Here is an 18507-nt window from a genome sequence, read left to right as displayed (position 1 = left end):
TGGATACTGGCTGGATGGATGATAAGGAGACAAATTGGTGGATGATGGATGGATGATAAGGAGACAAATGGATGGATGGATGATAAGGAGACACACTGATGGATGATGATAAATAGACAAATGATGGATGCACAGACAGATGATGGCATTTATGGTTGGATCATAGGAAGAAAAGTGGATGGATGATTCCAAACCACAGGTATGGATAAAAATAAACAGATCAGGAAAATACAAGAGCTGGCAGGAGGATCGTGTGTGTGTGTGTGTGTGTGTGTGTGTGTGTGTGTGTGTGTGTGTGTGTGTGTGTGTGTGTGTGTGTGTGTGTGTGTGAACGGTTGCCACGGAGACAACTGGAATCTTCTGCCAGAGATTAAGCTCGAGTGCTAATTATCACGTTTGTCAGGAGAGGTCGTGAAAGCTTTGTCTCTCGATCATAAAACGTACAGAACACGGCACAAGAAACAAGATGCTTTTTGGCGGCAAACCGTCAAATAGTCTCCTCGTCACACACTTTCCTTGACTGTGAACGTGTGATTTTCAATGTTCGACCGTTAAAGCTCGTCTAGTTTGAGATGATTGTCACAGCGAGACGCCAATCAAGAAGAGCAAAAATAAACACTTCCAGGTGTTTCACACTCAACAATCACGGCTGATTAGCTGCGACTGAAACGACGACGACGACAAACTGTTCTGCGAACGTTGGAATATTGTGACTCTACAACAACGACTGTTTCCACAGTTTTCATCGAGACTGACAACAGAGTGCAGGTGTGGTACTTTAGTTTGTATAAACACAGTCTTCACCATTTATTACCACACGTTAAGGCCCCGTCCCAAAACCTCCCCTAACCCTACATTTTTGCCCTAACCCTACACTTTACGCGTTCACGTGTAGCTAGGAGCAAGGGGGAGTGCGATTTATCCCTTATAATCAACCCTCAAAATGTAGTTAGCTCTGATGCAGGCTTAAAAAGAAGTGGAAGATGAAATTACCCATGATGCTTTGCGAATTCAGCGAGCCGGCTGATATTTTTCAACAAAAGATGGCGGCCACATCTACCGCGGAACATTTTCGTTGTAATATATTTTCGCAAATAAGCACGTTCCGATGTCGAATTGTGTTGGAATGTTGGTTATATTCACATCCAAAGGACCGCTGAGCTTTGAACGCTAATGTCAGAAAATAAGTGACGATTTATCAAAGCAGCGAGCTAACTAGCTATCTAGCGAGCGGCTACCCACCGAGCGCCCAGAGAGAGAACGCTCTCAAAGCACCCGGCAAACAGCCGCTAGCTAACTCTGCTACATCTGTGTAGTTTTGTCTGCGTTTTGGAAGCGTGTACCCGCGTTCACTTGAACACAAATACCATGGACTTGTCAGATTTCAATCGCATTCGCGATTTAGCGTTTTACGAGGACGGAGAAAAAACAAACAGCTGCACCCGCCGGCATTTTTCCCGAATTAAAATAGTAACACGCTCCACCGGTAGAATTGTCAACATGTGACGTAGGTTAGCACGTTCGCTACGTTCACTACGCTAATTTGCATGTATCGGCGTCTCAATACCACTTCCCTCAACGAGGGGAATTTATGGTTGAGGTAACTCAAAACTAAGGGGACATTTTAAGGGGGAGGTATTGGGACGGAGCCTAAATCTCACCGCAATTTTTTCTTGTGGCTTGTGGCTTTGTGTCTCCACAACTAGACTGACCTTATACAACCGGGAAAGTGACGCTTCCTAAAAGGAGGTCGAGTTATGTCCTAGACCACAGGACCAGGGATTCCAGGGATTTGGGATATCACAGAAACTCACAGCGTGATTTAATTTAACGTAAAGAGACACGGAGGCGAACTGTCGGCATCATTCGAAGTCACGGTTCTCACCAAAAGTACAAATCTGGCATTGAACTCCCTCTCATTGGTTCTCACAGGGTTCTCCTCGCATGTCAGTCACTGTTCAGGCGTAAAATATCAAACATGGCCAACACTGAAAATCTGTTCAAATCAGCCTAAAATTGGAAGTCCGGCCAATTATCCTCCACCGTGGCTTTAGTGTCCATTTTGAAAGTGTTTTTTCCAATTTGGTAAATATTTTGTAATCCTGTAAATGTGTGGTCCATACACAGACAGCACGTGGGCCACTTTTGACAATAATGTGGCACCTCCGGCCAGAGTCTACAGTTAATCTAATTATCTATAACATACCTGGGCCAAATTTGGACTCTAAATTGGCCGTAGGTGCGAGAGAGTGGATGATTATGTGTGATGGACTGATCTGCTATGAGTGTGTGAACAAAGCCCAGAATCAGAATTTGAGGTATAAACAGGAAAGGTGATGGAAATCTAAGCTCGGGCTTCGCGATACAGCTTTAAATGGAAAGCTATTAATCCTGTGAGAGTCTGTGTTTATAGAAATAAATTCTTCATTCTTTATTTCCAACATCTTAGTTAGAAAACTGTGTAGATCAGTAGAACAAACAATGTAAAGCCAGCGTTGAGCGTTTTTGTCTTTTTATGTGCTTTAGTTCAGCAGTAAATGTTTATTTTTTCTGACATGGAGTGAACGGTCTGTGAGTTGTTCTACAGCAGCTGATTTAACTGATTTATTGATCGATTGATTGATTTTTGAAGCCTGTTGTTTTCCTGCCGTTTCGCGCACAACAAAAGAAAAACACCACTCTGAAACACAGCAAATGTGGCACAGCTGCCAGCGAGGAGATAGAATACAATATTAAAGATATAAAGCTGCATTTGTCACCTTATTAAATGTTATTATTATGTTCAAAATGAACCCTTCTGTTACCATTTGGCACGCGTGATCAGACCGTTTGTGATATTTGGACAATTCAAAAAAACTACCGGAAAGCAGAGAAAAAAAGAGCTTTGCGCCCGTATACTTGTCATTACGGTAGAACCTAAGGACTACCGCAGAGCGACCGTCCAATCACGGACGAGATTCACCAGCGTGTCGCATGTTTGTGACGTCATCTTCTCCGGGTTAGGGTTGAAAAACTGGGCAAAAGAACTCACTATTTTTTCAATTCTACAGCTCATAAATTCAAAATAAACCCATGTGGTCTACGGCAGAGCGACCGTCCAATCACAGACGAGATTCAGCAGCGGGTCGCACGTTTGTGACGTCATCTTCTCCGGGTTAGGGTTGGAAAACTGGGCAGAAGAACTCACTATTTTTTCAATTCTACAGCCAATAAATTCAAAACAAACCCATGCGGTCATAAGAAGGTGAGTCAAAGCGTCTTTCTCGTCCACGTCCACCGTCATCTTTTCTGGTCGACACGTCGTCGTCACCTCCCTAATCTTTCCCGTCTAACCCTGACAGGAGGTCTGGACTAAACCAGTCTGTGCCGGACGAAGAGTCGAGAGAGTTAACCTCCTCCCAACGATTTCAGCCAAACATTCGAGGCGTTAAATGAAAACGTGTGCAGCTGTGAGCAGATCACAGCGGGATCCCCCACTTCACAAAGCCTGGTGAGGAGTCTGCTCGATAATGGATCGATCCAGAACATGCCCCCCCGTTTCCAGCAGTGATGGTTCCGTCTCTGCCAGCCGACTCATTTAGAGAGAAACTGGAAGACGATGGAAGTCGGAACGGAACACGACGACCACAGCGTTCTCATAAAGCATCGCCACGTAAAACCAACTCCTTGTTTTCTCTCTTTATAACTCAGTATTCATTACACGGACTCGACGTCTGCAAAGAAATTGGCACTTTGTGCCAGAAAAGCACAAATATAATCCGAGTCAAGGTGATTTTAAAGTGAAAAGGCCTTCACGAAAACACCCAGCGACGTGTTCCGGCTCCAACTAGAGGCGAACACTGCTTGACCTCTGTATGGAGGAGCATACTTTGGAGGATGATGCAGGAGAGTCGATAATCACTTAGCTTCAGTCTGAGTCTCTTCAGTTACTTATCGTCTACCAATTTGTCCAAATGAGGGGTCGCAGGATGATAGAGGACGAAAGGCCAAACTCCATACAGAAAGACCCATCCTAACATCCTACACAATCTTTTCATTTACGGCTCATCAAAAGGTTTTCCATGGCACACTTTCAACAAACAAAACACCCTCAAACGACGGGTGTGTCAGGCCTGTATGTGGCGCTGTAACGCTGCCACACCAAAAGCGTAGAAGATTTAAAGAATTGTAGAGCTGAATCGATTATTATTAATTGATTACTAAATAAATCGCCAACTATTTTGATAATCGATAATCAGTTTGAAACTTTTTTCATGATTAAAACCAGATTTCTGATTGTTTTAGCTTCATAAAAGTAAATATTTTCTTGGTTTCTTTGCTCCACATAAACAAAGAAATCATTAAAACTGAATCATTTTGGTTTGTGGACAAAACAAGACATTCGAGAACATCGTCATTTCCAGGTTTGACAAACACTGATCAATGTTTTTTAACATTTCCTGACATTTTATGGACCAAACGATTCATCGATTAATCGAAAAAATAATCGACAGAATAATCGATTACGAAAATAATCGTTAGTTGCAGCTCTAAAGTGTTGTGTCATCGTTTTGCCAAAGTTGCCTGTTGCTTACTTACGTGATAACACAAGATTTATCCAAAAATAACATTTAAGGCCTTCCAAAAATGCAGATTCTCCTAAACTCCTGAAGTTCTCGTATGTTAGTACTTCACTGTATAACAGCCAGCACACATTAGACCACAGTATTACCATTTAAAATCACAGTGAGAAGGTACTGCCTTATCACAGGTGTTGAATAACACTTAAGGCCACATTATACTTCTCCGACGTGTCGTGGTGACGGATACGCGCTGCAATTTCCCGCCCGATCAGTAGGGGTCACTGCGCAAGGTTGTTGTGCTTCTGGCTACAGTGAGCAATGGTGTCGAGAGAGAGACTGTTGTTGAAACAGTGGCCGTTTCTCACTTTTCTGTGTCATGGAATGCAGTTTTAAGATAATTTGAGGCGATAAATTGTGCTGTGTGTATTAAGATATGACGTATTTATAGTTTGGCAGCGACGTTGTCGGCAGTGATCAGCTCCGCCTCTGTGGCGATCGGTGCTCACTGTGAGCCGGCACAGAGCAGCTTAGCTCGGCCTGTCCTGAGGACCAATCGCAGCTCTTGCCGTCTCCGTTGTCCCTTGACGGAGTGACGGACACTTAAAAAAATATTTCGTGCAGTCGGAGACGACGCAGAGGCTCTCTGACAGGCTCTGCGTACGTAGAGGCTCTACGTAACCTACGCAGAGTACTTTATGCGGGAGTATAAATTGGGCTTTAGAAGGCTTAAAGTGGCAGAAATTAATAAAAAAAATACCCATAAGAGTGTTTGTACGAGTGTGTAATTGCTTTGAAATAAAAAACATACTTGGTTTTTGTGGCCTCAGATTAAGACATGAAACAAGGAAAACCATCTCATTATCAGGAGAAACAGCTCAGATACATTTCCTCTTACTCTCACGCTCATCGTCCGTGGATATTTATCATAAATAATGTTTTTACAGTCCGTTATTGCCACAGATCTCTTCTCCCAGCATGAGAAAACTCTACACTGCTGCTGCTGCTCAGAGGAGACACTTGAGGTTCAGTCAGTGGTTTTATGTATGAACACAGTGTCAAACGGTTCAGATTTTCAAATGAAACAGTTTCCTTGGCTATCCTGTTATTACAGTTATGATAAATGTTTAGAGATGTTCAGGGACTGCGAGTGAGACAAGGTCAACGATCACCAATAAGGACAAAGAGGAGGAGGACACCGAGGGTTGAGAACCTTGGACCAAAACCTCCACAGCAGCAGCAGCAGGAGAAACAGCAGCAGCAGCCGTCAATGACAATGTGCTTCTTATCAGTCGGCCCTTTGGTCTCTGTGCAAATATTTGTGACCCGGCGCAGGACGACAGTTCAAACATTAAAGCTATTGTGGCCGTGACGTCAGCTGCATCAATCAACGCAGCTGTGTGACCCGCGAGAGCATCAACGCTGGTCTGAGTGATATCTACGACGTCCAGATAATGGACGTCGTAGATGGTCTGTGTCGGCGTGGACGTCCAGAGACAATTAAACATGTTTTATATTTCAATAAAACTCTTGTTTCGGGAACTGAGTGACGTAAGGCTTTCGTCTTAAAAAAAAAAAAAAAAAATCGTAACATGCAACTACACATTATATATATATATATATATACATATATATATATACATATGTATATACATATGTATATATATATACACATATATATATACATACACATATATATATACATACACACACGTATATATATATATATATATACACATATATATACACATATATATATACACACATATATATATATATATATACACACACATATATATATATACACATTACAGATATATATATACATATACAATATATACATATACACATATTTACACACGTATATATATACATATATATACACACACACGTATATATACATATATATAAACACATATATACATAGACATGTACATACATGTACATACATAGACATATACATACATATACATATATACATACATACATATACATATATATATATACATAGACACATATATATACATATATAAATACACATATATACATACATATAGATATATACATATACATATATATACATATATATACATATACATATATATAACATGTAGTTATATGTGACTATATAGAACTGTAGTATACTACTACAACAAAAGATAACGTGAAACATGTATTTGTCTGAGAAGGATAATGAATAAAATGACAGATAACATCAAAAGAATAACTACTAAAAAACAAAGTATAACATTTAATTTCATATTTAACTTGATTTAAAATTGTTCTGTAAGACCAGTTGTCACACTTTGCATAGAACAAATTGGTTATTGACAATCATCCCTTCTGCTTGGAAACTACAGAAAATATTCACATTTATGAAGCTGAAAAACTCTGAAAAATTTTGTAATTGATCAATAAACTATGAATCAAATAATCGTTACAGCCCTGGGCTAGCCATTGTTAGCATTACCAGTCAACAAACAAAAACCTCTATATGGTATTTTAACGCACACAAACAGCACAAACAGCATGTCCATGTAAATAAATAATAATAAATATTATACAGTACGTGTACAACTGATTTACTGCGTCTAACAGTAAAAGAAGCAGTGTTTGTGTGACAGCAGCCATTTTAGAAGCCTAGCTTGTAGCCATGTGAGATTCTTCTGAGTTTACGAGTCTGAAATTCAAATTCAGGGAACGTTCCTGACCCTCGACGTCAGAAACTCCAAGTTCTGACTACAAATGGAACAAAACAGAACACCGCCATCTTCATTTTTTTACATCCCTTTAGCTCACCTGTTAGCCTGTTGTGGTGGTAGCATTAGCTGCTGCTGCTGCTGCTCACCCGTGCTAGCAAGACTTTTTGTTGACTTTTTACTCGTTTTAATCAAACACAGCCGCTCACAGTCTGAGTCTGTTGTGAACACATGAGTCGTGATTCACTCTGAGGTGAGTTTCAAAGTTCACTCGCTCACATTTAGGTGATTTTTCTCTCACTATCTCAGCCAAAAACACTCACCTGTTTGTTTCCTGTTTCCCAGACTTTTTGACAAAAGACCAGAGTCCTGTGGGAGACGCCCATATATGGACTGAGCACAGGAAGTGGAAGACGCCAAGTCATAGACAGAGGAAGGGGAGATGAGAAAGAAGATGTTTGTTTTAACTGCTGTTAAAGCTCATTATTGCTCTGTCGATGGTTTAGTTTGATAAATTAAGTCAGAGAAGATAGAATTTTTTTTTTATTATTATTATTAGCCCTGTTTGAAGCTTTTCTCAAACTTGACTTTTGGGATTTTTAGCCCGTGTTTGTGGAGATCGCGTTCTGGTTACATTAGTTATTAGTTTAATCTTTTATTCCTTTCACACATTTTTGTTCTTTTGCTGTCAAAGTGCATCAGGGAAAATGGATCATTTCCTGAATTTCAACAATTCATCAAAATTATTCCTTAAGAGATTTTATAATATTTCCAACAGATCCTTGTTCAGGGCGATGCCGACTATTATGATGGTAAATTTCAAGTCATTCCGAGATACTTTTTTTTGAAGAAAGTCAGCTCACTGTCAAAGTGCATCAGGGCAAATGCATCATTTCCTGAATTTCAAAAATCATTAAAATTATTCCTTAAGAGATTTGCAAATATTTTCAACGGATCCTTGTTCAGGGCGATGCCGACTATCACCACGTTCCGACTTGTTTTTGTTTGTTTCCTTGGAAGGAGGTCCCTTACAGGACACCGTACACTGGGGCTGCACCTGTTGATCCATTCATTTGGGGACACAGTTTGTCACCGAATTAACGACAGTCTCGTGGCTCGCGAGCGCTCCACGGTGCAGGTGTTGGTGTTGGATCGGCGTTTGTTTTCTAGCAAGGAATAAAATGAACGAGTGAATCATCTTTGCACACACACACACACACACAGAGAGAGAGAGAGAGAGAGAGGGAGGGAGGTTGGGTTTTCTCTACCATCGAATCTGACTGTGTCAGTCTGGAGCTGGAGACTGAGGAGGAAACAACACACGGTAGGTGAGCTCTTCTCCTCTTCCTCCTCCTCCTCCTCTTCGTCACTCTTTCATCCAATATCAATCTGTTCTGGACATAAACCTGAGGCAAATATCTGGTTCTTATAATAAAGGAAAAAGAGATTGGAAATGCATGCAAACACACCATCTTTAATGTTATTATTCGTTAAACTTCTTTGAAATCACACGCAACATTTTCACTCATTGACCACATCGTTCAGAATTAGTGATAGAAAATCATATATTAATCACATATTTCAATTGTAACTGTATCTCCTGGCTCTTTGTTATTGATATATATACAAATATCTTATATATGTGGTCATTTGTGTGGATTAATCGCTGTGAAGTGGATAAAAAGGTGAGGATTAAACGAGCTTCTACCTTCTTTTTCCAGATTATATTTAGAAGTTTGAAATAAAGACATATTTCATTCATTCATGTATTCATTCATACGGGTTTCATTCCCAGGGTCAACAAGGCATGAATGTGAAATGACACAAGCGTGGAATCCTGAACAAGTCAAATCAAATCATTTCGTGAATTTCAACAATTCATTCAAATTATTCCTTAAGAGATTTGCAAAAATTTTCAACAGATCCTTTGTCAGGGCGATGCTGACTATTATGACGGTAAATTTCAAGTCATTCCGAGATACTTTTTGTTTTTTTGAAGAAGTCAGCTCACTGTCAAAGTGCATCAGGGCAAATGGATCATTTCGTGATTTTCAAAAAATCATTAAAATTATTCCTTAAGAGATTTGCAAATATTTTCAACGGATCCTTGTTCAGGGCGATGCCGACTTTTATGATAGTAAATTTCAAGTCATTCCGAGATATTTTTTGTTTTTTTGAAGAAACTCAGCTCACTGTCAAAGTGCATCAGGGCAAATGGATCATTTCGTGAATATCAAAAATTCATTAAAATTATTCCTTAAGAGATTTGCAAATATTTTCAACAGATCCTTGTTCAGGGCGATGCCGACTATTATGATAGCAATAATAGTGAATCACCCTCACAGGTCGACAGCATCAGCCTGGGATGGAGGGACAGGGCAGCGGCTGGGCGGCTGAGCTCCCCTCCCCCTGCACGACGCTGCAGGACGTGAGCGGGAACGCCACGGCGCGGGTGTTCGAGGTGGCGCTGCGGAACGGCTCCTCGGAGCGCAGCCCTCAGTTTGTGGGCGTGGAGCTGCTGCAGTCCTTCAAGCTGCTCATCATCCCGTGCTACACGCTGGTGGCCCTGGTGGGCGTGTTCGGGAACTACCTGCTCCTCTACGTCATCTGCCGCACGCGCAAGATGCACAACGTCACCAACTTCTTCATCGGGAACCTGGCCTTCTCCGACATGCTGATGTGCGCCACGTGTGTCCCCTTCACGCTGGCCTACGCCTTCAACCCCCACGGCTGGGTCTTTGGGCGCTTCGCGTGCTACCTGGTTTACCTCGTCCAGCCTGTGACGGTGTACGTGTCCGTCTTCACTCTCACCGCCATTGGTGTTGACAGGTGAGACGTCAGTATAGCTCGGTAGATGCTCCACAAAATATTTAGGGCAATTTATTTGTGCAAGGAACCTATCGTTTTGCTTCAGATTAGTATTTTTCTCCGTCGTAAGGGGATTAACGCACATAAAAACTCTCTATAGCGCCCCCAGAAGTCAGGTCATGGTCAGACAAAAGTTGTCAGATCAGGACCAAATTTGCTTCCTGATGAAAAATGGCCAAAATTGCGTTAAATGCGCTAAACATTTTTTTAAATTTATTCTACGGCGTCAAAGTTGCACATAGTTGTTGCTATGATTGCCATGCATTGTGGGAAATGTAGTTTATGGTCAACGCAAAATGGCCAAAATTGTGTTTAATGCGCTAAACATTTTTTATTTTTATTTTACAGCATCAAAGTTGCACATAGTTGTTGCTATGATTGCCATGCATTGTGGGAAATGTAGTTTATGGTCAACGCAAAATGGCCAAAATTGCATTAAATGCGCTTATTCAATTTCACTCGTCGCATGATGCATATACAATGATACACTCCAATCTAGTGGCGGTGCCGTCACTTTACGGCTAACACGATTGCCATGCATTGTGGGAAATGTAGTTTATGGTCAACGCAAAATGGCCAAAATTGCGTTAAATGCGCTAAACTGTTTTTTCAATTTATTTTACCGCGTCAAAGTTGCACATAGTTGTTCCGATTTTAGCCAAACTTGGTACTTTTGTTGCGCTCGTGATTCCAAACAAATGTCTAAAGCACTTCCATTAGCTCCGCCCACCCAGAAATCGGCCATTTTGGAAAAACAAAAATGGCTAGTCTAGGCATTTGAACAAACCGTTCCTAGCACGTTTGAGATAACTGCGTCAAACTCACTACATATGTTCTAGACAAGCTGGTGATTAAAGGTTATTAAAGGATTTTATCTAGGTCAAAAGGCGTGGCCTCAACGCTCCGACAATGTTGCCGTTAAAATGGCAGGTAAAGTAATAGTAGCCTTAAAGCAGGGGCGTCAAACTCATTTTCACTGAGGGCCAGATCAGCATAATGGTTACCCTCAAAGGTCATACAGAATACATGTAACCAAAAATAAAAATAAAATAAATTACTTATTCATTTCAATCATCGCACGATGCATATACAGTGATACACTCCAATCTTGTGGCGGTGTCGTCACTTTACGGGTAACACGATCGCCGTGCACTGTGGGAAATGTAGTTTATGGTCAACGCACGCCTTAAAGCAGCATAGACCTGTTTTAACACAGATTTTGGAGACCAATTAATCACCCACGGGCCACATAAAATGACGTAGCTTTAGTGCAGTTATTATTATTTTATTATATTGGTCTATATATTGCTCTCCAGTCTTTTTTGAGGATGTTAACGTGCAGAAAAACTGGGAAAAACCTTGGAAACCAAGGTGAAACGTGGATGGAGGAAGCCAAAATGTCCGTTTTAGTCTCGCTGACACCGGTGTTGACAGGTAAGACGTCAGTGCAGCGAGACGACTGTGGACGGACAATAAATATAGACCTGGGACGAAGACGCTGCGTTCATGCCGTCTCTGTAAACCTGTAATGTGATGCGTCCTTAAGATTGAGATTTCCAGCCTCGGGCGTTCATTCACACTCACTTAGTGAAGGACGTCCTTATGTGTACATGTTAGTCCACAGATAATAATAATAATAACACGCTGCACATGGTGCACCGTGTCCCCTCATGAAGGGAATTGCAGTGAAAAGCAGAGGAGCAGAGAGTGCATGTAACAGCTCTTTATGTCATTGAAAAAGCATGAATACAGCATATGCTCTTTATTTTCCTTAAAGGTGCAGTGTGTAAGGTTTTAGGTTATAATTTAGCAGAAATCAAAGGTAAAATAAGGATGTCGTCGTCTTGTGTGGATAGATACGACTATCACGTGTTGTAAGAGTGTAAGAATGTGGCCAAAAACAGTTACTACATTCAAATTCAAAATACTGAGGTCTTTTAGGTTTCGTTTTCTGACGTAACTGGCAAGCCGTGGTTGCTCGGCAGCTGAGACTCTACTGACTGCAATGATTGGTAGACGGCGGTAGGTGGCGCCACATGACGCCAAAACATGATTTCAAAACGTAAACATGATTTGCAGTCTGCAAAAGATTTTTAATGCAAATATTTTGTCTGTACTGTTGTTGTTGGTGAGTTCAGTTTGTTATATGAACATTATTCCTGAGTCTCTGTGACATATGAGGGGGATTTTATGATTTATTACATAATGCACCTTTAAATAAACGCTTCCATTGACTGGAGATTTTTATCAAAATAAAAGCGCTGATTTTGATAAGTAACCATGCATACTTGTCTTCATGTTTTCATTATCACATGATATTGAAGGGTGGTGGTTTGGCTCCTCTGGACGACAGGAATCTGGTTTGTTTGTTTGTTTGTTCAGGCCGGAGAAAAAACATGGCAGGGTTTTTTATTCTACTGTTGTGCAAACACGCACGCACGCACTCGCACGCATGCACACACACACACGCACAGACACACGCACACACACACGCACACACACCTAAATCCCCCTCAGCTCTAAACAGATATTGTTCTCTGGATTTCTTCAAATATAAATCCATTTCATGGGCGATAAGAAAAAAAAAGAAGAGAAGAGAAGAGATGTGTCGGAGGTCCTTATTTATCTGTGGCAGAGCTGTTTTACATTTGATATCTGTGAAGCTGAAAACATGTTTTTTTCTCGACCGGCGCCCCCTCCTGACCAGACTGCAGTGAAACCCCTCCTCTGTCGTCTTTGCCAAACGCTGCGTCTGCAGAGCAAAAACAAATCTCTGACTCGAATGAGTTCACCCAGACTGGGAAATTATAATTGTTTTGCACAGACAATCGTGACGGGTAGCTAGGTAGGTAGGTAAGTAGGTAAGTAGGAAGGCGGATAGGTAAGTAGGCAGGTAGCTAGGTAGCGAGGTAGGTGGGTAGGTAGGTAGCTAGCTAGCTAAGTAGGTAAGTAGACAGGTAGGTAGGTAGGCAGGCAGGTAGATAGCTATCTAGGTAGGCAGGTAGCTAGCTAGGTAGGTAAGTAGGCAGGTAGCCAGCCAGCTAGGTAGGCAGGTAGCTAGCAAGGTAGGTAGGTAGGCAGGCAGGTAGCTAGCTAGGTAGGTAGGTAGGCAGGTAGCTAGCTAAGTAGGTAAGTAGGGTAGGTAGGTAGGTAGGTAGCCAGGCAGGTAGCTAGCTAGCTAGCTAGGTAAGTAGACAGGTAGGAAGGTAAGTAGGCAGCTAGCTAGCTAGGTAGGTAGATAAGTAGGCAGGCGGGTAGGTTAGTAGGCAGGTAGCTAGCTAAGTAGGTAAGTAGGCAGGTAGGTAGGTAGGCAGGTAGCTAGCTATCTAGGTAGGCAGGCGGGTAGGTAGGTAAGTAGGGAGCTAGCTAGCTAGGTAAGCAGGTAGGTAAGTAGGCAGGTAGCCAGCTAACTAGGTAGGCAGGTAGCTAGCTAGGTAGGTAGGTAGGCAGGTAGCTAGCTAGCTAGGTAGGTAGGTAGGTAGCTAGGTAGGTAGGCAGGTAAGTAGGCAAGTAGCCAGCTAGCTAGGTAGGCAGGTAGCTAGCTAGGTAGGTAGGTGGGTAGGTAAGTAGGCAGGTAGGTTGGTAGGTAGCTAGGTAGACAGGTAGTCTGGCACTGGGTGACATTTAGCTGCAACATAAACCTATGTTTATATAAAAGATAAAAGCTTCTTTGGTGGGTAAACATGTCTAACTCTGTCTAACCCAGGCCTCTCCTCCTCCTCTGTGATACAGATACTACGCCACAGTTCACCCCCTGAAAAAGCGCCTCTCAGTCCTAGCGTGCACGTACCTGCTGTCTGGGATCTGGCTGCTGTCCTGCAGCCTCGTGGCTCCGGCCGTGGCCCACACCTACCACGTGGAGTTCAAGAACGAGGGCTTCACCATCTGCGAGGAGTTCTGGATGGGCCAGGAGCGCGAGAGGCTGGCGTACGCGTACAGCACGCTGCTCATCACCTACGTGCTGCCGCTGTCGGCGCTCTCCATCTCGTACCTGTGCATCTCCGTCAAACTGCGGAACTGCGTGGTGCCGGGTCACCACACGCAGAGCCAGGCCGAGGCTCAGCGCATGCGCAAGCGCAAGACCTTCCGCTTGGTGAGCCTGGTGGTGGCGGCGTTTGGCATCTGCTGGCTGCCCATCAGCGTCTTCAACGTCCTGCGCGACATCGACATCGACCTGATCGACAAGCGCTACTTCCTGCTCATCCAGCTGCTCTGTCACCTGTGCGCCATGAGCTCGTCCTGCTGCAACCCTTTCCTCTACGCGTGGCTGCACGACCGATTCCGGGCCGAGCTCCGCAAGATCTTCACGTGCCGCCGTCGCATCGGCATCTCGGCCAATAACTGCGCCACAGCCAGCGTGGTTTTGTAAAGCGCCGGTGTTTTTCAGCAGAATTATGGCTGACTGCGCTAGCTCAGCGCTCAAACAAACAAACTTTGGTACACAGGTTTCTTTCCCTGGGTTTCTCTGTATTGTCAAAGCAACATCATCCACGAAAAGTCTGTTTGAAAAGACTCACGAAAAGTCAGTTTGATGACTGCCCTCACACGTCCCTGCATAATGCTGATAGTTGGACTTGACAGAGCCCATTTTCAGAAGAAGGAGGCAGCAAACAAAGACCAAAACAGAGGCAGAACAATTACGACACATCAAGCACGAAGCTCCATTCCAGCCCCCCGCCACACGTCTTGTGATTGTTTTAAAGTTGTTTCTTGTTTAATAAAGAGAACGAGGTTTGGCGAAACAAACGCAATCAAGTGATCCAATGTCTTTTGATTGTTTAGCTGTGGGTTCGTCAGAAAATCTCTTGGGACAAAAAATTGACCAAAAACACTTGCGGCTGTTCATTTGAGTGTACTGAATCACTTGAATCAGTTCATTAAAACGATTCGTTCAAAAGATCCGTTCAACCGAATCGTTCAGTGCTTAGCAGGAGCCCAGTGCCCTGCTACGTGACTCACGTCCTCCCTGAGTTCAGTACATTATCGCCGTGGGTCGTCGGAGAACGACTTCACGAGTGATTCACAGAACACGGCAGTTCCACTCCCGGCCGCCGGGATCGCTGCTGAGCTCAACTGAACTAAGAAAGGAACGAATCAGTTCATGAAGTGATTCCAAGTCAGTTCGTTCACTCAAATGATTCTTCATTTCTTTCGAGCGAATCATTCATGACCGACACAACACTGATGTGAACACTGCATTGATTGTACCATAAAGGTCTTGAGTGGCCTCATGAGCCACGCCTCCACTTCCTGCTGCAGCTGACAGCTAGCCACGCCCACCTGGGTCTTCAATTGTTTAGTAGCAGCGTGTTCCGTCGGAAGTCGGAATCAGACGTCATGTTCATAATAACAATTCAGACGGTTTTTTTTTTTTTTTTTTTAAATCAACAGCATGACTTCTGAGAAAAAAGTCAGAATTATAAGATCGAAGTAAAGAATTTAATTTCTCAGAATAAATTCTGACTTTAATCCCAGAATTCTGAATTCATGCCATTTTCTTCTTTTTTGTGTGGCACGAATACTCCGCCGTAGAGAAATGCGACTTCAGGGGTGTTCCAGTTAAAACTTCTGCCACGAAAAATCTCATAAATTGGAAATTTCCGAACTTCCGACTACAAATGGAATGCACTATAAGCTTCTGCCCGACAGCCTGATTCGTCCATTCAAACATGGCGGCTCAAAATGACTCCATTGAATAAAGTGCATAAATAAAAGTGTCGTTCTAAGACAAAACTATTTTATTTCAAAGTAATTTTATACTTCGTTGTGAAAGTAATGTTTAATTTCTCTCAATTATCCCCCTGCATGTTACACATTGACCTTATAAGCTACTTATTTATTTATTTATTTATTTAACAACATGGTTCGGCGTCTGATCCTCAGATCACGAATAAAATAGATTGTTTTCTTTTATGCGAGACTAAAAACGTCGATTTCCTTGAAGCGAAGAACTCGCTGGAACATTTCTGAATGTCACAAAAGAAAAGAAAAAAAAGATTTCATTTAAATGTATATTTATTTAAACATAAATACTTTCATTTTCCTCTAAAGGACAAAGATAATTTTCTCGGAACAGCAGGCCAATGAAGCACGGGCACAAAACACGACTTTTCCGCAGCAGATTTTAAAGTTAAGTACACGAGAATAAAATATGTTGTTTTTATGAATAGAATAACAGAAGAAACAAGGCTTTAGATAAACTGGAAACAAAAAAATGTCTCTAACGCAGCCATTCTCAACCTTGGGGTCCCGACCCCAAATGGGGCCGCGAGATGATTTCTGGGGGTCGCCAAATCATTTTGGGATTTTTTTTAAATTTATATATATATATATATATATATATATATATTTTAAATCAAAATTAATGTAGCGTCATAGCAGATGTGAGAATGACGACGAGCGGTTGGGCCGAAAAAGTACACTGGATATAGCAGCTTTTTACCACCTGACCGCACTTTACAGACTGCTTTCCCGGCAGTCTGTAAATCCCCCAGGTTCAAAAACCTGAGCCGTCTGGAGACACATCCGTGCCGGCGGAGAGTTTTTCCCTTTTCTTTTGCCCCTCATTTTTATTAGCGCTGCTTTGATGGTCAATATTGGACAATACAGCCATGTTTTTGAGCTTAAAATTAATTATTACAGCGTAGAATAGTTTCCACCCCCGCAAAAAAATATTTAAAAAAAAATTGTCACGTGGACCTCGACAATCAACTCTCAAAATGCTGTGTAATTCCCATCCATAGTTAGCATTTTATTTCATAAAAAAATAAAATAAAGTTTGCGTTATTTGTTTACATTTTAACTACCAGCAATACGATGGGATGTAGCGACAATCGTCGGTCTATTACTCACGTGAAAAGTTACCCTCTTGATGCTGCTGTATGTTTTTCAAAAAATCCAAAAGTGTTTTTAAATAAATACTAATAGCTGAAGTGTGATCATAAGTGCTTGTCTGATTTGTAAATGCGACGTAGCCAACGGTGTATCGATCGGGCGTTGTTTCAGCACCGCGGACAGCGCTTTATCCATCATAGCCACCATGCATGGGGGGGGGGGTCGTGGACAGTCGTGCATGTTAAATTGGGGGTCGCGACTCAAAAAGGTTGAGATCCACTGCTCAAACGGACTAAAACCAGTCATTTTTATCAACAAAATGATCTCAAAAACAGAAATACACGCGTCGTATTTGAAGCTGCGATTTAAGATTTAATCCTTTTTTTCTTTTTACATAAGTAAAAAACCACAGAGACACAAAAACCCCAGTGAGACAATTAGTGTCTTTATTGTTTCCAGTGAAAACTGTCGTCAACTATGGGACGGATTACGGTTGATTATCATCGTCATAAACATCAAAGAAGAAGCTGGTGAAGGCACAGCTCCGTACGCTGTATTTCTCATTTTTCTGCTCCGACATCAAAGAGGCAGAGTTTAGCCTCTAAAGACGAGGCGGTCGCTGTTGATCTGAGGATTCTTTTTGATCTTATTTCATAAATACAATAAACATCACAGTGTTCGACATTCTTTGCGTGCACAGAGTCGGGTGTGGGACGATACCAGAGCGTCATGTTGTGATTCTCCACAAGGGGTTGTAAAAAAAAAATCTGATTTTATCTCTTTAAAGGTGCCATATGTAAGAATGTGGCCAAAAACAGTTACTACATTCAGATTCAAAATACAGAGGTCGTTAAGGTTTGGTTTTCCGACGTAACTGGCAACCTGTGGTTGCTCGGCAGCTGAGACTCTACTGACTGCAATGATTGCTAGGTGGCGCCACATGACGCCAAAACATGATTTCAAAACATAAACATGATTTAATGCAAATATTTTGGCTGTATTTTATGTCATTATTCCTGAGTCTCTGTGACATAGAGGAGTTTATGGCCAGTTGCTTTACATTTATCACATAATGCGCCTTTAAATGACACAATAAAATGACAAATCGGATTAAATATGACCCGGTTGGTTGATTTTTTTAGGATCTTTTACTCACAAAACTTGACCGAAACAGTAAATATGTATAAGGGCTTTGACATTGACTTTTTAAAATCAATATATTTATGTTCATTCCCAGCGTCCTGTGCTGTTGTGGGAATGAGACTTGTATCTCAGATCCAGATGTATATATTTTCTGGGGGGGTGAAGTGGCCCTGGAAGGATGCATGCTCCCCCTTGTGGCAGTAGTTGGCATTGCATGTCGGCGAGCACAAAAACGGTCAAATAAAAAACTGTTTTTGTGAAGGAAATTCACCACAATCGACGTCATTTATCGTCCCATCCCGCGTTAAGACAAGAAAATACAGCTGCTCCACATATTATTACACAGAAGTATGAACAGTACATCGCAGCTGTTTGCATGTTTATGTTTATGTTGTTTATTGCTG

General features: G+C 42.0%; 1 protein-coding gene across 1 annotated transcript; it reads left to right on the top strand.

Annotated features, from left to right (window-relative positions):
- Positions 1 to 9623: 9623 nt before the first annotated feature.
- Positions 9624 to 14495, top strand: prlhr2a (prolactin releasing hormone receptor 2a; the record flags this gene model as incomplete). Its single annotated transcript, XM_083905469.1, has 2 exons — positions 9624 to 10087; positions 13859 to 14495. The coding sequence occupies 2 exons, from the start codon at positions 9624 to 9626 to the stop codon at positions 14493 to 14495; spliced, it is 1101 nt and encodes a 366-aa protein (XP_083761595.1).
- Between the last annotated feature and the right edge of the window lie 4012 nt (positions 14496 to 18507).

The sequence above is a fragment of the Microchirus variegatus genome, assembly GCF_963457635.1.
Source record: "Microchirus variegatus genome assembly, chromosome: 18".
Classification (NCBI taxonomy): domain Eukaryota; kingdom Metazoa; phylum Chordata; class Actinopteri; order Pleuronectiformes; family Soleidae; genus Microchirus; species Microchirus variegatus.
Note: the sequence above shows the minus strand (reverse complement) of the source record. Positions and strands in the feature narration are given on the sequence as shown.